At 35.0% G+C, this 21,560-nt stretch overlaps 5 protein-coding genes across 5 annotated transcripts; 1 reads left to right on the top strand and 4 right to left on the bottom strand.

Annotated features, from left to right (window-relative positions):
* Positions 1-3,475: 3,475 nt before the first annotated feature.
* Positions 3,476-4,086, bottom strand: LOC106672215 (histone H2B-like). Its single transcript, XM_014403454.2, has one exon. The coding sequence runs from the start codon at positions 4,052-4,054 to the stop codon at positions 3,680-3,682; it is 375 nt and encodes a 124-aa protein (XP_014258940.1). The 5' UTR covers positions 4,055-4,086; the 3' UTR covers positions 3,476-3,679.
* Positions 4,087-5,427: 1,341 nt separating this feature from the next.
* Positions 5,428-5,836, bottom strand: LOC106672217 (histone H4). The gene has a single exon (XM_014403457.2). It carries the CDS (start codon positions 5,785-5,787, stop codon positions 5,476-5,478), a length of 312 nt encoding a protein of 103 aa, XP_014258943.1. The 5' UTR covers positions 5,788-5,836; the 3' UTR covers positions 5,428-5,475.
* A 1,579-nt stretch (positions 5,837-7,415) lies between these two features.
* On the bottom strand, positions 7,416-8,060 carry LOC106672187 (histone H1C-like). The gene has a single exon (XM_014403393.2). It carries the CDS (start codon positions 8,011-8,013, stop codon positions 7,465-7,467), a length of 549 nt encoding a protein of 182 aa, XP_014258879.1. The 5' UTR covers positions 8,014-8,060; the 3' UTR covers positions 7,416-7,464.
* Positions 8,061-12,876: 4,816 nt separating this feature from the next.
* Positions 12,877-15,732, bottom strand: LOC106672256 (histone H2A-like). The gene is made up of 2 exons (XM_014403541.2): positions 15,608-15,732; positions 12,877-13,471 (listed from the first exon to the last, which is right to left on the bottom strand). The coding sequence occupies exon 2, from the start codon at positions 13,331-13,333 to the stop codon at positions 12,959-12,961; it is 375 nt and encodes a 124-aa protein (XP_014259027.1). The 5' UTR covers positions 13,334-13,471; positions 15,608-15,732; the 3' UTR covers positions 12,877-12,958.
* A 306-nt stretch (positions 15,733-16,038) lies between these two features.
* On the top strand, positions 16,039-20,698 carry LOC106672255 (elongation factor Tu 2-like). Its single transcript, XM_014403540.2, has 10 exons — positions 16,039-16,265; positions 18,518-18,570; positions 18,643-18,817; positions 18,915-19,081; positions 19,141-19,281; positions 19,335-19,479; positions 19,670-19,783; positions 19,845-20,101; positions 20,162-20,307; positions 20,371-20,698. Exons 1-10 carry the CDS (start codon positions 16,226-16,228, stop codon positions 20,561-20,563), a joined length of 1,431 nt encoding a protein of 476 aa, XP_014259026.1. The 5' UTR covers positions 16,039-16,225; the 3' UTR covers positions 20,564-20,698.
* The last annotated feature ends 862 nt before the right edge of the window (positions 20,699-21,560 follow it).

Here is a 21,560-nt window from a genome sequence, read left to right as displayed (position 1 = left end):
TAAAAAAATCAGAGAAACAAATAATGAAACTAATTTGTAAATTTAAAATGTAGTACACTACTAATTGCTGATGTATATAAGTTCAAATCTACATATGTATGTACACACATACACACACGTACAGAGTTGAGTCTGCCAATTTTCACAGCCCAACCGCAATTCCAGTTTTTGTAATTTACAATAAATTACTGGCAGGCCTTAAGAATCACCCACGCAGGGTGATGCCATTCCCGGTTCAGGCTTCAGTCTTATCCATCCAACCACCATTAGATCTGGGTCTTAACAACTAGGTCATTTCAGAATCAAGACAGTCAGTTTGAAAACACACATATTGGCAGATAAATGTATAAAATGAATGTTGGTAACACCGGTAACTGTAGTAGAGCCGTAGAGGGAATTGTTTGTTAGTTATTCCGCCGACACCTGTTTGTGTATTGCTCCTTTTATAATTAAAAGTATTGTTCATGTTACTGCTCTTTTTATTGTTCCCGACAACAACACGTTCTTTCTTATTTACATACCATTCATTCTTTTAGGGTGCTGGTCCTCCATCACCTTTTACATCTATTATTTTAAAACCTATTGGAGGGTCAGTAGGTACTAAACATTCTGCCATCAACCCTTGCAGACTACATATTAATGCTAAAAGTACATACACTCTCAACACACACTATGGTACACAACACTATCAGCATTGCATACATAAAAGAACAATGTTTCCTCCAAGAAGAGTAACAAGGGACTGTTATGATTTGTTAAGTATAATTAAGTTGGCTCTGGCCATTAAGAAGATGCACTAGCTGGGCATTTGTCAGATTTTCTCAGTGTTAGCCAGTGTTTGATAGTTTGGGTGAATTATTGTCTTATTAATATTATATTGTTTTTTGTACCAATGTTTTGCCAATTTGTGGGTTTGTTTGTATTATTATAATATTTTGTTTCATTTCTTTTATTATGGATATATAATAAACCGTATTCAATATGTCTCAATCTTATTTTCATCAAGACCAAAACATTCTGTAATAGGACCCAGATACTCGCTGCTGAGTCCAAGCAAAATATACCTGGTGGCATTCTTACTTGCTCTTTTTATGAAGCCAAGGAATGCATTCTTCAATCAAGTAAATCACATATGCTATTGACATATTCACCATTTACAAAACATCAACATAAACATAAATTATTTTTCATTTATTTATTAATTTATTATACAGGAAAACCCAATTACAAATGAATATAAACATTAATAAATCCTATATTTTTAAATCCATCATATTTAATGGTCTGATTGACCAAATTACCTCTTTCAATTAATTAATTTTTTTATGTAAGGTCTTGGTTGAAAAATGGCAAAAAGGAGGGAAAATTTTGAAAAGTTGTAGGTTGAGATGGGGAGTTGTTGTCCAGTAGATCGAAGTCATGATAGCTCAAGTGGTTCGAGCAGCGGCGTATTGAGCCGAAGGTTGTGGGTTCGAATCCCGCTTGTGACACTAACTATGTTTTTAATTGGCCCTAACCTCTAACCCATGTAATGATTTAAATCATTTTTATTTAGAATAAATTAAGGTTTTTAGTTGAGATAAAATTTATTTAGAATATGGTTGAGATGAAACATAGTGTTATGAGTGGGGCAGTAATTTTTCATTTCAACCACACCACATCAAAATTATAAATCAGTATAAATATTATTATAATTCAAAATAAACCAGTGTTTTTATTTTGTCACTACTTTATGCAATAATATTCAAAAAATAAGTCAGCCTATGCTTGCACGGGTTAGTCTATCATCAGTGTGTTTGTGTGATTCTGTCAAGATAGGGAAGGTGTCTACAGATCAACCCAGTTAACTTAGACACACCAAGATGATCAAATTACAATCAGTAAGGATTATATTTGTTGTTAGTTACTAAATTTGTTGAAATTTAAATAGGTGAAAATTACTTTAATATCCTCACTGCTTTAGTCTGTACAGATAATTATTTGGAATTGTGAGATGCAGTCTGGAGTGACATAGGTTTTAGAAAACATTTTCTTTATCGTGCCAACATTTCAATCTTTATTGAAATCATCTTCAGGGCCTGGGATTTATAAACTTCGAAACATTGGCATGATAAAGAAAATGTTTTTCTAAAACCTACATCACACCAGACTGCATCTCACAATCTACAAATAATTAATTATACTTTATTTTTAATGTAGCATTTGTTGAGAGAAAAAATTTTTATGAATTAGTTATAGTTTTACGTGGCACTGACAAAAAGCTTTTGAAAGATGGTAAGGAAAAGAATATATATAATTTAATAATAATTAGGTCATAATTCTATCCGAAGGGTAAAATTCAGTAAAATAAATTTAGAACAAATGTTGCCAATAAAATCTATTTTATATGCAGATGACTATTTTTTATTATTACTTTCAATTATTAATTGATTTTTGAACAAATGCAAGTTATGGAACTGTGAGAATGGTGTGAGTTATGGAACATCTGGACAATTTACATACACTAAACAAACAAGTCTAGTGGTCAGGGCCTGAAGATTTAAAAATTGTTATATTTTGAATTACTGTTCTGTTATAAAATTCTACCCAGAATTAAAAAAATAAAATTAAAATAAGGTATCAATAAAAAAATAAAGAAGCACATTTGAACAAATGACAATTGCATTAAATTAATACTGATAAGTAGAATGATTATTAATTATTGATCAAAGATTTACTAAATCTCATTGACGAATTCGTTTAAATTGGTTAGGCGAAAAGATTTTATATTATTTGACAGGAAATTCTACAGGTATCTACCTCCTACAGTCTATAACGGAAGAGCATAGGTTGACAATGAACCAAATTGTGTAGCACTTTAATCAAATTTGTTTGTCGTCTGTTACTTCGACATTTACACTGGTGTTTATAGTTTCAAAGGTTTTAAAAATTCAACTGAGTGAAATGGGGAGCTGTAGAAAAAAGTAATTGATTTTATGTTCAGAGGATGGCGACTTTATATCGTTTTGCAGCAATAAACCTCACATTTAGACCTTTAAATGTTTTGATTTGGTCAATTTTTATTGATTACAATTTATTGATTGTTTATAAAACATATATAAACAATCCAATCCAACAAATCCAACATATATGAACACAAAACAGCAATATCTCACTGGCACTCTCAACACGACACGCAAGAATGGCACAATTACACAGAAGACAAACACTTTGAGTGAGTAGAAATACTTTGATTGAATATAAAAAATATATCTTGCATTGTATAAATTCACTTTTTTCCACATCCTAAATGTATTTGTTAAATGTAAACAATGTTTGTAAATCCCAGGCCCTGAAGATGATCTCAATAAAGNGTTTAACTAACAATTTATTACAAGGTTTTGCTCAAAATAGTGCATTAAGAACAAAAGATGCTTTGCGATTGTGATAAACGCTATGGACTGTACGCGACGTGTGCTTGCGTCGAATAGATGTGCACACCCCACCAAAACGTGGCAAGGCGTCGAGTGTGTTTCCGGCTTAAATTTATCATTAGAAATACTTTTCGTTTTAGTGAAAAGGGCTGTTGAAAGAAGTAAACGCGAATAAAAAAAGAGCGAGAGAACAACCAGTCTTGATAAAACTTTAGTGAGTTTTTTTGGTGGCCCTGAAAAGGGCCGTTGAAAGAAGTAAACTTAGTTTACTTAGCGCTGGTATACTTGGTTACAGCCTTGGTCCCTTCAGAAACGGCGTGTTTCGCTAATTCTCCGGGAAGGAGAAGCCTGACAGCTGTCTGGATCTCCCGACTGGTGATGGTTTTCCTCTTGTTGTATTGAGAGAGTCGTGATGCTTCACCGGCGATCCTCTCGAAGATGTCGTTGACGAACGAGTTCATGATGCTCATCGCCTTGGAAGAGACACCGGTGTCAGGATGGACCTGCTTCAACACTTTGTAAATGTAGATACCGTAGGATTGCTTCCTCCTCTTCTTTTTCTTCTTATCGGTCTTGGCGATGTTCTTTTGGGCCTTGCCGGCCTTCTTCATCGCTTTTCCAGTTGCTTTTGGCGGTGCCATGGTTGGAACTAGAAGACTGAACGAGGAACGAACGCCCCGTAACGTATTTATAACAAACCTGATTACCCCCACTACTAGACTTGTCATTGAAACCCGAATTCCTATTGGCCGCAAAGTGATTCGACATCTTCATTGGTCGCAGAGTAGAAGTTGGAAATACGTTAAAACTATACCAACAGATAGCTCTAATGGATATACATATTCCATTATTTGTGAAATTTCTCAATCAAAATTAAATTAATAATTTTATCATTACTATTTTTTAATGTTAATAAAAATAAGATCAATTTTTAACAATATAGTTATAACTTAAACAAATTAAAAGAAGTGTTTTTACCTTCCTGAGATTGTTTGCTGTACATAGCGAAATGATTTACATAATAAAAATTGGATTGTATTTTTAAGGATTTAATCTAATTTATCGATCTTACATTCAATCATAATAAAAAGAAAAAATTGTTTTTTTTAGTACTCCATTGAGCTCTAAAGTGGGGAACAAAAAATGCTCCGAAATGCAACGGTATCAATAAAAAATCAGCTGAAGAAGTTCACTTTACATTTACCTGAATCTATTATTTATTAATTACGACTTAGTTCCTCTCAAAATGTGTAGAGATTAGTGACCGTTAATCGATAGTTATTCAGATATCACACCCGACCGCATCTCACGATATCTGAATAACTATCCTCTCAAAATGTTGCCATTCTACCTGGACTCCAGCCGCCTGGGGCTCAGCGGAAATTTTCCCGTGGCTTCGCATTTCCAAGGCTTGGCGTCAACCTTTTTAAGGAAAACATGAACCCTCCAAAATTAATATAAAATAATATCTTACGTATAGATCAATAAAGGAAACAAAACACTTCTGGAATAACAAAACCACACGGACAGAGAACAAATTCTGATAAATTAAACAAAACTGAAGAATCCTTACCCTCGTACAAACGAACGTTACCTCTTCTGCTTACTCGAGCGCCGAGCCTCCGGAGCTGGGAAGTCGAAGGACGAAAGGAAATTTTTAAAAAAATTTACCCCACTTGTGCACGTTTGAACTTAGTTAAGGAAATATTTCACAATTTTTTGTTTAACGTCCGATTTTAAGCCATCATAGGAACTAAACCGTAAATAAAAGTCGAAAACGAACTTTAACGTATTTTTTTTGTTTTACGCCCAGACCTAAGAGAGATTTCAGAGCACAAACAAAATGTTATAATGATCTAATATAATTCTCTAATTAGCCTTCGGTTTTCTTTTTAATTCCTTACGAGTCTAAAATAAGTGTCCTTTTACTTTTTTTTTTAAAGGTTTTATTTAAATCATTCTCGAAAATAAAATTCTTTCCATGAGTAACTACCGCCAAATTTAGTGAGACGAATTGGTGGCCCTGAAAAGGGCCGTTGAAAGATAGACAGAAGAAAAAGGCTTAACCTCCGAAACCGTACAGTGTACGTCCTTGTCTTTTCAAGGCGTAGACTACGTCCATAGCAGTGACGGTCTTCCTCTTAGCGTGCTCGGTGTAAGTGACAGCGTCTCTGATGACGTTTTCCAAGAAGACTTTCAACACGCCACGAGTCTCTTCGTAGATGAGACCTGAGATACGCTTGACTCCTCCACGTCTGGCGAGACGACGGATAGCGGGTTTGGTGATACCCTGGATGTTATCACGGAGAACCTTCCTGTGCCGCTTGGCGCCTCCTTTACCCAAACCTTTTCCTCCTTTCCCACGACCGGTCATGTTAACGAAGTGACTGTCTGTACTATTACACTGTGAATGATTACCGGAGCTGCCTAGGGCGCAATTTATACAGGGCTGACGGATCGCTATTGGTCCTTTCGTCCCCACTCCTCGTACATTACATTTTAATTGAACATTGACTTGCAATATTTAATTCTTGCCTTTGAAAAATTTGAAGATTTATTAAATTAACTAATAATATGTTGGGTGGGAGTAAGTCGCATCTATCGTTCATCAAAAACAGCATGGCAAATGTTGAGGCGACAATCCCACCGAGCCAGCGTAATCACCGAGGGTATCTAAAGTCCTATATAAAACCGGCTTTGACGGCCGCGGATAATAACTTTTGATAATGTACTTAGTACCACGGAAAAGTCCGCGTCCGTCCTAAAGCCCGGGACTTAACACTCCCTCGGAGCCATAACGTCTCCGGCAGGCCATGAATGTATTACTGGTTTTCTGAGTCTCCGCGATTTTTTCCAGAAAGACATGATTATAAATTAACTTTACTCAAAGATTATTTATTGTTCCGTTTATACGTGTTGTCAACCAGCGAAAACATAAAATCTCGATTGCTACTTAAATTTTTCGAAAATATGACAATTCATTATGTTTAATAGTTTTAATTGACCGTATTAATTATACTTTTTATTTACTTCTTTTGTATGAGAAAGTTATTGTCACGAGCGGGATAAGAATCAAAGACCTTCGGCTCGTGACACTAACTTTTTCATCTCAATCAAAACCTTAGATAGTAAAAAATAGTAATATTAGATAGTGAAGTATAATTAAGTAAGATATGACAATTTTTTAAATCTTCTGGTTGGAACGGTCTTCCATAGGTGGTTTCTTCTTATTGTAAAGCGCAGATATAAGTCTAAATAAGATATTAAAAATTATCTACGAATAATCATTAAAAAATAACGTTTAATTTTTTAATCTACAGGCTTCGGGTTAGAAATGAAGTATTTTTAGATAAATACCCTTTTTCATTTTTTTGTACACGTTTCAACCTTTATTCGGGGCCTACCAATGAATTTCAATTTCCTGTCTTATTATTTTTTCCCAATCAGTACATGTTTTGTTAATTACTCACTACTTCAACAAATTATAAAAATAAATAAATTAATTGAAATAATATAATCTATTAAGACTCCTAAGAATATATGGGTTTAATTAAACCCATACATGTTTTAACTTAATAATTTTATTATTCTTCCTTATTTTTAATTTATTATGACTATTTAACTTATTAACTTTCTTGTTAATTAACAATCAAGTTCACATGTGAGGAGAGCAAGAAACCTCGTGCTTTTTTCCTGCTAGTAATTTACAAGCTATTTCAAAGAATGTTATATGTTGAATGTGCTATGTAACGGAAAATTTTGTTAGGAAAAACCTAGCCCCAATCCACCTCGTGTAATTTTTTCACGGGAAATAAAACTAAAAATTAAATGCAGGACAAAACCAAAAGTAATGGAGCAAACTGCAAAATTCTTCACGCACAAGCGACACATTGAATTGAAAGACGAAAGTTACTGTGATTGAATGATCGCTTTCACAATTACTTTTTTTAGATTTACCGCAGATTGAATAATCCCAAGATTTAACAAATTAGTGAACTTGTGGTGGCCCTTAGAAGGGCCTTTAAAAATAGTATAAGAGTAAACATGAAATTTACTTCCTTTTTGGTGCTTTCCTTTTGGGAGACGTAGTCTTCTTGGCGGGTTTAGCTGTGGTGACCTTCAACTTCTTCGGCTTAGGTTTAGGTTTGGCAGGAGACTTAGTCGCTACCTTGGTCTTCTTGGCAACGGCTTTAGGCTTAACTGCCGATTTTTTAGCCGGACTTTTCGCAGTTTTCTTTGGCTTGGTAGAAGGTTTCTTCGTTGGTTTGTCCTTCGCCGGGAACTTGAAAGATCCCGTCGCACCAGTGCCTTTGGTCTGGACAAGTTTGCCTGAAGCGACAGCGCTCTTCAGGTACTTCTTGATGTGAGTTGACTTGGAAGTGTCAACTTTGTACTGAGCAGCGATGTATTTGCGCACAGCACGTAAAGATGATCCTCCCTTCTCGTTCAAATTCTTGATAGCAGAATCGACCATCTGAGATGTTGGCGGGTGAGAGGGAACATTCGGCTTCCCGGTTTTGGCCGCAGCTTTCTTCGTAGCCTTTCCTTTCACTCCCTTCTTCGAAGTTACGGCGGGTGTTTCCACTGCAGTTTCAGTCATGGTGAACGTAGACAACTAGTTCTTCAACGTATTTTGTCCTTCCAACACCAGGGGCTGCGTATATATACTTATGGGACGTACCGTAACGAAAACACTCCCGCTCGATCTCAGATTATGCATTACCAACTACTATCCAGTGTTTCTTTTTATTTTTTACTTAGGAATTTTACCACGAAGAAAATATTTTTATACAAATTCTCGATTTTAATCGAATCCTAAATAGTTCGCGCACTATTTCATCCAACAATTCTACACTAGGGGATTTTTTCTAAGGAAGATATACCTTGTTATCCAGAGTACTCCACCTCCTTTAAACAATCATCTACTTGTTTTTAATCGATTGGCAGCTTTTCTTTAAATTTTCACCATCAATTTTCATCCACAATTGAAGAAATACTTCTCTATTATGAGTACGTTTGGAAATTTATTGGAAGGCGATCGTTTCCGGCTCGTAAAATAAATCCAAAAGACGAGAACCGAGTGCGTTAGGCGATTGTATTGTAGAATCAATTAGTTGGATTTTAAGGAGAATTTGAAATATACCAATCTATTTTCAAATGCCAAAATGAACTATTTCGACTCCTTCAAAATTCTGAACTATTTTACCCGTTGAAAGAAATATTTTACGAAATAACTGCGCAATTCATACAGTGCCATTCTATCCCCCAAGACCAAAATTAGGTTAAACTAATTTCTACGTTGTTCTTCTAAGTCTAGGCTTTCCTCCTAATATAATATTTACTAATTAAACAAATATATATTTATATATACAAAAATGTGGTTATTGAGAATTGAGCAGTGTGAAAAAAATTTTACTTTTAAAAAGCGTTGTGCTTTTATTAAATATTTCTTCTCGTAGGAAGATATGCTATGTACTGTGCACACTCATTTAAAAAAAGAAGCCAGAAATGACAGAAAAGAAATCTGAAATGAGTTTCTTACTTTGCTAGACCGGTTTTATTATTTTTATTAAAATCAGGTTGATGGTGTATTAGTATTTTTACTTAGGATATCATGGTATCTTAATAGGATATTTCTCCCCGTAAAGTATGCTGTTTAAATGTTTAAACGTATCCCACCTCATTACTTAGAATGTTAAACGCATTAAGCTCAAAATCAACTTGCAAATAATAAATCCCTTTAGTGTAAATATGTAATTTTAACTCCTTATGTAAGATATATCTTATTTATCGCCGAAACTATTCAACATATTTCCTCTGTTATATGTTTTTTTCCCTCTTACTTTTTATGACTATACTACATTCTGGTTAAAATCATTAAAATAAAAGTCAACAGGAACTATCGGGCAAGCGTGGATAAGTCAAATTCTTAAAATAATACCGCCTACTAAAATAAACTCTAAAATTCTTATGTAATAATAATTTTTTTTGTAAATATAAATTTATAAAATTAATATACAATAATAAATAAAATTGAAGGATCTGACTCTGATTTCAAATTTACGTGTGTAATTTCTACAGCATAGGTTAAGTAATTTATCAGTAACTCCCTAAGTACAAACGTTGCCATTTTCTTTACCATTATATTGTTGCAGATTATTTTAAGTTAAATATTTCAAAAAAAATTAATTTAATTTTAAAATTAAATAATTGCTTATTTCGTTCACAGACCCAATAGGCTCGAAGGGAAGAAAATTTGATGTAATCAGAACAAATTACTTTATTGCAAATGCCAACCGATGTTAGAATTCGGGTCAGGGAGTATTCGGGTTTCCTGTTCCTAATCTTTGGGAAAACAGGTTGTTCTATTGTATATAGTACTGATACTTTTGTAATGACAATGAATGTATTTGTTATTAGATATTTATAAGAGGGCCGGATGAAATATTTAGTACTCCGTTGACCCCCCCCCCCCACCAATTAGATTGTAAAATAGTTAGAAGGGTGATGGAGGAATTTAGAGTACGCCACCACCTGATTAAAAGGTATGTAGTTAAGAAAGAATGTATTTAAGAGTAAATGAGAATGTGAATAGGTTTGGATTCGGGGTCGTGATTGCGTTGGGGACTGAAATGAACTTGCTGTTAATAGCTCCTGGTGCCCAACCTCGGCGGCTGGATAAGAACCAGGTAAGACCTCGGACAACCCGCATCCGGGGTTGAGTTCTAGAAGCCTGCTGGAAATTTTTGTAAAGTACAAAAGCTGGAATTGCAGTTGGACAGCGAGAAGTGGCAGGCCAACTCTGTACATGTGTGTCCATACGTATGATTTGAATAAATCAGTAATAGTAATAGCAGGATGTTATACATTTTATATTTCCATATTAGATTCCATATTTCCATCCTCTCACGATTACAAACAATCAGTAAATAATAATCAAGTACATTATATACTACAAGAGATAACAGTACAAATTAAAACAAATAATAAATGTTTACGATAATTATGGGGAGTCAGACCAAAAAACAAAGGATAGTGATAATGACAATTAATTAAGGTTTTTAGTTGAGATGAAAAAAAGTTAATGGCACGAGAGGGATTCGAATCCACGACCTTCGGCTAGATACGTCGCTGCTCTACCACCTGAGCTATCGTGACCTCGATCCACTCGGACATCAACTCCCCATCTCAACCCCACCTTATGAGTTTTCCCTCCTTTTGCCATTTTTCAGAGTGGATCGAGGTCACGAAAGCTCAGGTGGTAGAGCAGCGGCGTATCTAGCCGAAGGTCGTGAGTTCGAATCCCTCTCGTGCCATTAACTTTTTTTCATCTCAACTAAAAACCTTAATTAATTGTCATGTATTAATTGGTCAAGCGGACCACGAAAGTAGTGAATTAATGATAGTGATAATATTGGAACAAAGGTGGCCAGTAAGTTACTACGTTCAAATATGACAACCGTTCCCGCCAATGGTTCTTCACAGCTCACACAAAATACTTAAGTCGAGGATGAGCGTTTCATCTATTCAGGGCAATCCGCAAAGAGAAGCAGCTTCCACCCTTACAACGTATCTCTGAATCTGGCTCCAAGAGAATAAGTCTCTTTGAAGAAATTGACCAACAAAGTCCAATCCATACCATTAATATATTGTAACAGAACTTTACAAGAGAGCTTCTCTACCAAATTATTTTTCCTTTTTTATTGTATTTATAAAGGTCATCAACCGCGTTGGGTCATTTTCCGCCTTAAAAAGCTTTCCTGCTGGGAAGCGAGTAGGCTGCAGCACATGGACTCCCCCCCGGTGCGATTATTGCGTAAAATAATTATTCATTTTGTATTAAATTTTTTTTCCAGAAATTAATTTAGTTTTTAAGGAAAGTTGAAGAAAATTTATATATTTGGTCAGGTCGTCACCAAGCGAGTCTGGTGTGGGTTGGAATTTCCATCTGATGTCTAGCTTTTTCATATTTGTTATAATTTGTCAAAATGTGCTTAACTGTTATCCTTTCTCTACAAACATCACAAAGCGAAGTACCTTTTCTGCCATGAGATAAGAATGAGTGAACCTAATTCTGAGCCTAGCAATGACAATTTCTTCGTGCCTGGAACCCCTCAGGATGAGGCCCAAGGTTTTTCGCAGTCTTTTACCTCCCTAAGTTTGACATAAGAAGTCGCTTCCCATTCTTAACTGCCATAGTTGCCAATACCTTCTTTTATGCCAATCTGTCCAATCGGATTTCGGTGTTTCTGTAACTTTATCTCCATCAAAGACAGCCTGGACGACGTCAAACGATCCACCTCATTATCAAATATTTCGCCTTGTCCAGGAGACCAACGAATACTACATCATTTCCTTGATTTTGCAACGATTCGACGAAAATAAAATGTCTTGTATTAATGCATGAACAGAAAAGTTGTTTTTGACAGTAGCGTCGACAAAGAATCCTTTTACTGGATGGTACTAATATAGTTACACACTTAGCTATTGCTATAATCTCAGCAGTACAGCTGCTACATACCGTTGGTAAACATATACTGTGAATTATACAGCAGACAGAGCAGGGCAAGTCGCCAAGAAATGGAACAAATCCTCCCACTATAAAGTTCACAGTTAATGTCCTGCTGATTGAAGTTTATAATAAGCTCTATTATTTGGGAGTGGGAAACTGTCTGAATTTGCCATTGCCGTGCAATGTTGATATTGCCACAAATGGACCGTCTAACTAGCTTCAAACCTTCCCCCACAGTTCAACTCTGCCGTTGTTCCGTTCTATGGACAAGGCTATGTTAATCTGCATTATATGCTTTTTAATGTAAAATTAATAATTGAAAAGGTACTTTCAAATCCATCAATGAACAAATTTAACGCACTACTCAATTTATTTAGTTTCAAATTCGTTTAAATAAAAAATAAAATTTAGTTTAAAAAATAATTCCTCAGGATTTGATCTGAAATCTTTTCCAGAGAATGAAAAGGCGCTTCACAGGCGTGATTCGTACCAAAAGGGGACATACACGGCATTAAAGGAAACAAATTTTTCTACATTTTTATTGAATTTATTTTATTATTTTTTGTTCTTTACTCAATAATTGTTTGTTTAGAATTAGATAATAAACGTTTTCTTTTTAAATGTCTTATTTTTACAACCAAACCTATTTTTTATATGAATAAATCTCTAATGAATAATCTAAATAGATTAAATTTTAGAGGTAGTGCGTTTATTTTGTCCATTAATGTAGTTTTACAATAAACAAATTTTATTGTAAAACTATTTGAAACATATAAATCAGTAATTTTTAAAATCTGATTATGAAGCAACACGAATTTTTGTATATACTATTTAAATGCAGTTAAAAATTGCATTTACGTTACATTTGTTGTAGTTAGGGCATGACCCTTGTACACCACCAACTTGTTACACTATAAGTCATTATCTATGTGCTTATAAAAATCACACCTATAATCTATAATTAATTAATATATTTAGTGATATGTTCGGTAGCCCTGAAAAGGGCCGTTGAAAAAGGTGGCTAAGAGAGAATTTAAGCGCTGTTCTCGGTCTTCTTTGGGAGAAGGACGGCTTGGATGTTGGGAAGGACACCACCCTGGGCGATAGTGACTCCAGAGAGAAGTTTGTTCAACTCTTCGTCATTCCTGATGGCCAACTGAAGGTGACGAGGAATGATCCTGGTCTTCTTGTTGTCACGTGCGGCGTTGCCTGCCAATTCGAGAACTTCAGCGGCCAGATATTCCATGACGGCAGCCAAGTAGACGGGTGCACCGGCTCCGACCCTCTCGGCGTAGTTGCCTTTCCTCAGAAGACGGTGGATTCTTCCGACCGGGAATTGAAGTCCTGCACGGCTCGACCTGGTCTTCGCCTTTCCCTTCGTTTTTCCACCTTTTCCACGTCCGGACATGTTATTAGTAATTCAAACTTCACTGCCTAGTGATGAGTGAGAGAATACAATGGAACAAATACCCTCCAGAAGTTTTTTAAACTTCGTTAATAGATTTTAAATTGGTTCCCCTGCTGTTATCGTGGTTTCCAGCGACAGCTGTTGAAATAACAGTAAATTAATATTTATTTGGTTTTTTTACATTAAAATAGAACTAGATAGTGTAAAAAGATTCATTATTATGGTTTTTAATATATTGTTTTTGGTTGGTTCAATTAACAAAATAATCACTAAGTTTTACAGTACTGATGTTTGGGTTTCCTGGAAAGCTAAAAGAAGTGACTGAGTATTTCTCATTGGCCCCATCCCTGATAGTTTGAGACGTATGCACATACAGTTAAATAAAAAAGGTTAAATAAATCTCAAGGCGTTTTGGTGATTTTATAGTTTTTATTGATTGAAAATTTTAACACTAATCCTTGAAGTAAAAACAAATTAAGATGAAAAGGAAATTTTAAATATTAAGTTTTACAGTCCTGATGTTTGGGTTTCCTCGAAAGCGGAAAGAAGTGACTGAGTATTTTCTCATTGGCCTCATCCCTGATAGTTTGAAACGAATACACATACAGCTACATAAAAAAGTGAAATAAATCCCAAGGCATGTCTTGGTGATTTTATAGTTTTTATTGATGGAAAATTTTAACACTAATCCTTGAAGTAAAAACAAATTAAGATGAAAAGGAAATTTTAAATATTAAGTTTTACAGTCCTGATGTTTGGGTTTCCTGGAAAGCTAAAAGAAGTGACTGAGTATTTTCTCATTGGCCTCATCCCTGATAGTTTGAAACGAATACACATACAGTTATCGCATGATCTTTATTATTACATTTTAAAGACTTAAACAACTGTCGCACAACACTCTGGAGGCAAAGTGAATGAATGTGAGAATGTAATTTATGGACGTTATGGAGAATGGAATGGACGTTTTATCCCCAATTACCCTCTATGAATATCGAGTACTCTGGAGTAGTTAAACTAATTATGTGAATGTTATTTATTAGCGTGAATGGAGGGCTCATCCCAAATTACCTCGAGGCGTATCTAATACACTGGGGTAGTGTGAACGAAGTCTGATGTATGAATGAAATTCGTTTAAAGTTGTAGATGTATCGACCATTTTTTTATGAATGATCTGGATGAAGAACAAAATTGCTTTCGACCTATTTATGTATTTATAATTGAAAATTAAAATATACCCTGAAAATGTCCTTAAAATAGGTCAAAAGATGGCAATAGCGATGAAATTTGTTTTATCTATAGCATACCGAGCTCCAGATTATTCGTGTATATGTAATTTATTAGCGCGAATGAAATAGCTTAACCCCCAACACCACGAAAAATATGGAGTTCTTGGGGTAGTTTGAACGAAGATATGTGAAAGTATAATTATTAGTATGAATGGACGGGCTTATTCCCTTTAATTAGAAGTAATTTATTAGTGCTTATAAAGGAGCTTATGAGTTCTCTGGAGTAGAGTTAATGTAAGCGTTAAGTTAGCAGTTATGAGGGGGTTATCCCCTAATTGCCCTGAGGAATCTTGAGTAATATGACGTTGGGTGAATGAATGAATTAGCGTGAATGAACATTATCCCCAATAACCGAGAATTATTGAGTACTCTGGGGTAGTGTGAATGTAATTTATTAGCGCGAATTGAGTAGCAGCTTATCCCCCAATACCCCGAAGTATATGGAGTTTCTGGGGTAGTTTGAATGAATTTATTAGCGTGAATGGAGAAGCTTATCTCTCAATGACCCCCTAGATTATTGAGTTCTCTCTCGTGTTAATTTAATTTATTATACTTACACTTTGGGATAGTGTGGATGACTATCAAGTTTCATCTCGCTTCTGTGTTTATATATATTTGTGTTTATTTATACTCAATTGATCAGGACCTGAGCTACAGAGAGGCTAGTAGATTAAAACATGAGAAAGACAAGAAAAAGAAAAGAAAGAGAGGGCAGGAGAGAATGTAGTTTGCCGGTTTTAAAGCTAACGAAACAAAAAAATAAGAAGAAAGGGAAATAAGTTTTCAAAAGGTAACTGGGGCAACTAACGGTGTATACGCAGTAATTTTTACTTATTTTGTAGAAAAAGACAAAAGACAACATTTGAAATAAATTATGGACACGTGGGAACGTTATTTAAAGTTTTGCCAAAATGAAAATATCCAATTATTGTTAACAACAGTACAAATGTTGTTTTAAACATAATAAACACTAAATTCTGAATAATACCTGATGAAGGCGCAATCTTGCAAAAAGTCAACGGATTATTAATTATTTTTAAGAGACGAGAGAGGTAATCTGAAAAGCAAAAAGTGCTTGTATTCCGACGACGGTTTATCGAGGAAAAGGGTGGGGCACAATGAGCCATGTTGGGTACAAACTACAAAGCGACATATATTTACGCAGTTAACATTAATAAAAATTATATATTTATAAAAAAAAATACAAACATAATTTAAAACTTATAATTTTATGTGTAGTTTTTATTCTGACATACATGAAATCGTATGGTCAAGTATGACGAGAGTTTTAACTACCGGTTTAAAAAAGCTTCTAAAAAAGCAAATAATATATTGTTTTATCCATCAATCGAAGATATTAACTGTCATAAATTGTGTTTTGAAGATTTGTAGAGAAAACGTTTTGTTCATGATGTTTATTAGTGAGGCCGAGCCGACCTCCACCAGCTGGTAACCTGGCCTATCGCGGAATTAGATTTTCTAACCACGATACCGAACCGATTTTTCTTTTGGTCAAAAGCCGGGTTTTTTTGTTGTCGTTTTAGTCGAATTTTAAATTGAAACAAAGGAGAATTTACGCCAGTTTCGCTTTCACAAGTTGGAACCTATGGCTACTTTAATCACATCCCGCATTATTTGTTGTCCAGGTATTTTTTTTTTTGCGACGTTCCTTATCACCGATGTGAGACGAAATATAATTTGTTTTTAAACAATTATTTCGCTCTTAACTTTATTTCAGGTTGTTTCTTCTCAATTTATGCATTTTCAGGAATGGCTTCATGATGAGTTTTAATCATTTGTTGAAAATGGTGTTTTACAGCGATCAATGAGTAAAAGAAAGCAGTTTTATGCATATACCGGGGTTCAAGCTACTCGTGTCAAACTTGTCAGTAAATTTCGCACCTCCGGATTGACAAAAAAGTTCGGATGAACCACGGCCGTATTCTCATCCATTTCGCAGATATTCAACATTTTTTGTTTTTCTCAGCTACCTACGGTTCTTATCATAAATAGCTCTTGAACTATTCATTTTTGTGGAAATACAAAAAAAGCAGTTATAAAAGCGATAAATTTCCTTTAAGAAGGCATCCTGCTAGAACTTCCAATTTAATTTTTAGTAAAAAAATCTAAATCTTTCAAAAATTGCTAAAATTAAAATTAGTAAAAATAAAACTAAATTTGCATCCTCATTGGAAAAATTCTCACTAGAGCTTGGCAAATTTCATAAAAACTTCTTTGTTTAATAAGTTTTCTAGCGGTACACTCTTTTGTTTAATTACATCTAACCAAAATGCAGAAATTCTTTGCTAAATGGAAAAAAGTGGTGATAATAATGTGAAAACAGGGCGAATGGGGTTAATGTAGTAATTGAACTTTTTGTCCTGGGTAAAACGTATACTGACTGCCAAGAACAAGAGCGTTATGTTGATGAGACTTTAGCTAAAAAATTTTGTATGTAGAAATAAAATACAATTTACACTTGTAGTTAAAGCAAATGGAATTGCTGAATTTCATAACATGGACTTAATTAAAAAGCACAAAAAGAAAGAAAAAATGAAACAAAACATATAAAAAAAGAGATAATAACCATATTGAACAACAAAGCAGAAAAATTGGACAAAATATCTTTGCTAAATACCTGCAAAAGAAAAAAAAAGCAACGATACAAAAGTTGAAAAACCTAACTTTAATATAATAAAAAAAGCACAAAAGAGAAAAAAATCAACATAAAAAAAACAAAACATAAACATAAACATCCGGAGCTGGAAACGAGTGATCGTCCTCACCTGATTGAGGATTGGCCATATGCGGTTGAGGGGCACCTGCTTTTGGGCATAAGGCCACGCATTTTTATTAATTATCGTGATTGGTGAGGGGTGATGGTGAAATGTAGTGTCAACATCACCCCTTCAGCAGTGTGTGAGCTTAAGGTCATGGTGGAATATTTGTAAAAGTACCTCATCGAGCCTAATTTAGGTTAGATTTTTAATATTGTGTATAGGTTGATGGAGGAATATCCAGTACTCCACCAACCAATCAGAATGAGTGCATGCATGAATTTATTTATGATTGTATTTATTTGTGGGACTGATTTATCAAATTTAAGCAGTATTAGGCTAGATTATATTTTGCATGTGTTTGGGACTGGAAATAACCTAGCTGTTGATAGCTCCCATCGAAGCCTAATCCCGTTGGAAGGGAAGCGACGATCTCCTGGGCATGGCTTAAAGGGAATACTAGCGACCCAGCCACCCAACCCCAGGTAGTGGGTGAACTCCCTGATGTATAGACACTAAGGTCAGCACATTGAGGAGTGAATCCCTTCTAGGTGAAAGTCTGAATAAACATAGTGAACAACTAAATTACATTGCATTTTTCTTTGGAATATTACATATATTCAAGTCTTTTGCCCATTAAATTCAGTTAATTCATCCTAGGGTCACTGATTTCAATAAAACTTTTTTAGATTAGATTGAAAAATATTAGATGTGTGTCTGAGGGTTCTGTCCAGTGAGAAAAATTAGATGTAAAAATGACCAACAAATTTCGTTCACATGACTGCCACTGTTCTCAGCTCTCTCAATCAATTTAAATTGAGATAATAAATTTAAATGAAGATTTTTAGTACATAGCAAACAGAAATTACTTTTACTTGTTTTATATTATGTAAAAGCACTAAGTTATTTTGTTTTTTATTAGTTGCAACAGAATTGCAAGAAAATGTATTGGAATAATTTAAGAGTGGCTGGCTTACAGAAAATGTCATTGGAATTAATTCCAATCATAAAAGTGTGCTTATGAGTCTGTATTTTAATTTATTGCCTTGAATATTCCTTAAATATTATGTGTGTTTCTTCTTAAATATTGTGTTAGTGACTATGAAATGTTTCTTTTTCAGCTGCTCGTCAGGCTGCACGCAGGTTTTTTTGCATCCATTCATCCAGAATTTTGGTAAGTACTAATGTTAATTGTATACTTAACATAATATTCACAACTATTAATATATTGAATACATTCGCATAGGGAAATGGAATTCGCATACACAGATACAATTTACCGACAGTATCCATCCAATTGAGAAATTATGCTGCCCCGTCGGAAAAAAAGGTATTCCAGAGGAATAAACCTCACTGCAACGTAGGCACAATAGGCCATGTTGATCATGGTAAAACGACACTAACAGCCGCTATAACCAAAGGTAAGAAGTAGAGCATAAAACATGTATTTAATTTGTTTAAAATTTTAATAATATATTAATATATATAAATATATTAATTAACTATTTACCCTGATAGTCCTAGCAGACAAGAAGCTTGCAAAGGCAAAAGGCTATGCTGAAATTGACAATGCACCAGAAGAAAAAGCCAGAGGTATCACAATCAATGTAGCACACATTGAGTACCAAACGGATAGCCGCCATTACGGTCACACTGATTGTCCCGGACATGCTGATTACATTAAGGTGCTGATTGGTAACTTCCGTAATAATTACAAATTCATGAAAAAATGATCTCATTTTAGAATATGATTACCGGTGCTGCACAAATGGATGGAGCTATACTTGTAGTGGCAGCCACTGATGGAGCCATGCCTCAAACAAGAGAACACTTGCTTCTCGCCAAACAAATTGGAATAAATCACATTGTTGTTTTTATCAATAAGGTAATATTATTTAAATTTATTTTATATATTATGTTTAAAAAATGGGTCCGTAGGTTGATGCAGCGGATAAAGAAATGGTTGATTTAGTGGAAATGGAAATACGAGAGCTCCTCTCAGAAATGGGTTTAGATGGAGACAATGTTCCAGTAATTAAAGGATCTGCTCTTTGTGCTCTTGAAGGGAGAGAACCTGAAATTGGTAAATTTTATTTTAAAGTTTACATATATAATTTTTGAATGAAGCATTCAGCAAAACAATTGAATATTGAAACAATAATCCATCTCCCATGGAATAATACATTCATGTTTGATATAATTTGAACAAATTATTTCTAATTTATTGCTATTTATATGTTATTGCTACCATTAATTATTAATATTAATTCCAGGTGCAAATGCGGTTTTGGAATTGTTAGATGAAGTTGACAAATACATTCCTACTCCTATTAGAGAACTGGATAAGCCTTTCCTTCTTCCTGTTGAGCACGTATACTCCATTCCTGGTAATTAAATACTAGTAATATTACTTGATATGCAGTTTACTGGAACTTTACTGCTTCTCAGGAAGAGGGACAGTTGTGACGGGGAGGCTCGAGAGAGGTGTCTTGAAGAAAGGCACAGAAGTCGAGTTCCTCGGCTTCAGTAAATCATTCAAGTCGACAGTCACAGGAATCGAGATGTTCCATCAAATCCTGGAGGAGGCTCAAGCCGGTGACCAGCTCGGCGCACTCATCAGGGGTGTCAAACGTGATGAAATTAGGAGGGGTATGATCATGTGTAAACCTGGCGCTATGACTGCTCAAGACCATATTGAAAGTCAGGTATAAACGTTTAATATTTTTACTTAATCACTGTTATCAACGTTTGGTTTGTTGGAAAAGGTTTATTTATTGAATAAAGACGAGGGAGGTAGGAACAAACCTCTAGTGCCATACACGCAGGTGCAAATGTTTAGCAGAACTTGGGACTGTGCTGTGCAAGTTACTGTCCCTGATAAGGAAATGGTAATGCCTGGAGAGGATGCCAAGTAAGTTTTTCCCATCGTTTATTTGTAATTTCTTTTTCTTTATTAAATATTTTTTGTCCTTAGGGTAGTACTTAAACTCATTCGTCCAATGGTCTTGGAGAAAGGACAACGGTTCACTCTCAGAATCGGATCCACAACAGTTGGAACTGGTGTCGTAACAACCATCTGCCAACAGCTTACTGAAAAGGAGAGGCTCCTACTTACAGAAGGAAAGAAGGCAAGAGAGAAAGCTCTCGCCCAGGCTGCTACTAATTAAATTTTATTAAAACTGCCCACAAAATCTTGTACAAAAATGTAGTTACATTAGCAGCCCAAGTATAGTAACATAGTTTTTTTCTTTTGTCTTGTTCTATTATACTTTTTTTATTTATAAAAATTTAAAAAAATCAGATATTTCATGTATTTATTCATTTCTTCCTGATTGACATATCTTCTTACCTGTCCTCTCCTCTCTAACTCAGATTATGATGTGAATGAATTTATTAATTTCTCACCTTACTTCACGTATGATCAGCACTTTTCGTTCTCCAAGTGAGTTACTGAGAGTGAGATCTCGTCCTCTACTGTCTTCCTTTTATTTTCACGTTGATAAAACTGGCGTTCTGTTTAAATTATTTTTAGTGCTAGTGAGTGTGAAATTTAGAAAACAAGCAACACACTGCCTTAGTTTGAACTATAGTGTAAAACTAAAGAGACTAGAGCACGACAAAAGCATCATGCTCGGTAACTGACTTGAGAGGGGTAACCGTGGTGGCAAGGGGGGTCAGTAATTCACTGGGGGATCAAGAACACACCTCAGAATCAACCCCCCCCCCGGCGTTGGCAGACCTTGGTCAAATCCTTCTAGCCACTGAAGTTAGGCTACAGTGGCTATCAACAGCTAGGTCATTGCAACCAAATGCATTCTTTCCTATTTGCACTCCATTTATTCAGGGTTGAGTACTTGATATTCCTCCATTACTTATTTTATCTATTCATTGGATATTGTATATCTATTAATTAACCTAATTGAGGGTTGATGCTTGATGGCATGTCAGGTGCCATACCTACCTACATGTGTATTGTATATCTATTAATTAACCTAATTGAGGGCTGATGCTTGATGGCATGACAGGTGCCATACCTACCTACATGTGTATTGTATATCTATTAATTAACCTTATTGAGGGTTGATGCTTGATGGCATGTCAGGTGCCATGCCTACCTACATGCTCTCTATATGGAACCAAGGAGTCATTCTCTACATGCCAGGC

The sequence above is a fragment of the Cimex lectularius genome, unplaced genomic scaffold (assembly GCF_000648675.2).
Source record: "Cimex lectularius strain Harlan isolate CLEC.00 unplaced genomic scaffold, Clec_2.1 scaffold17, whole genome shotgun sequence".
In the NCBI taxonomy this organism is placed as follows: Eukaryota; Metazoa; Arthropoda; class Insecta; order Hemiptera; family Cimicidae; genus Cimex; species Cimex lectularius.
Note: the sequence above shows the minus strand (reverse complement) of the source record. Positions and strands in the feature narration are given on the sequence as shown.

Coding starts and splice junctions, on each gene's coding strand:
- LOC106672215 (XM_014403454.2), bottom strand. CDS start 4,054: ATGGCACCGCCAAAAGCAACTGGAAAAGCGATGAAGAAGGCCGGCAAG.
- LOC106672217 (XM_014403457.2), bottom strand. CDS start 5,787: ATGACCGGTCGTGGGAAAGGAGGAAAAGGTTTGGGTAAAGGAGGCGCC.
- LOC106672187 (XM_014403393.2), bottom strand. CDS start 8,013: ATGACTGAAACTGCAGTGGAAACACCCGCCGTAACTTCGAAGAAGGGA.
- LOC106672256 (XM_014403541.2), bottom strand. CDS start 13,333: ATGTCCGGACGTGGAAAAGGTGGAAAAACGAAGGGAAAGGCGAAGACC.
- LOC106672255 (XM_014403540.2), top strand. CDS start 16,226: ATGGCTACTTTAATCACATCCCGCATTATTTGTTGTCCAG. Junction 19,480..19,669: donor AGGGAGAGAACCTGAAATTG/GTAAATTTTATT, acceptor TATTAATTCCAG/GTGCAAATGCGGTTTTGGAA. Junction 20,308..20,370: donor ATGCCTGGAGAGGATGCCAA/GTAAGTTTTTCC, acceptor TTTTGTCCTTAG/GGTAGTACTTAAACTCATTC.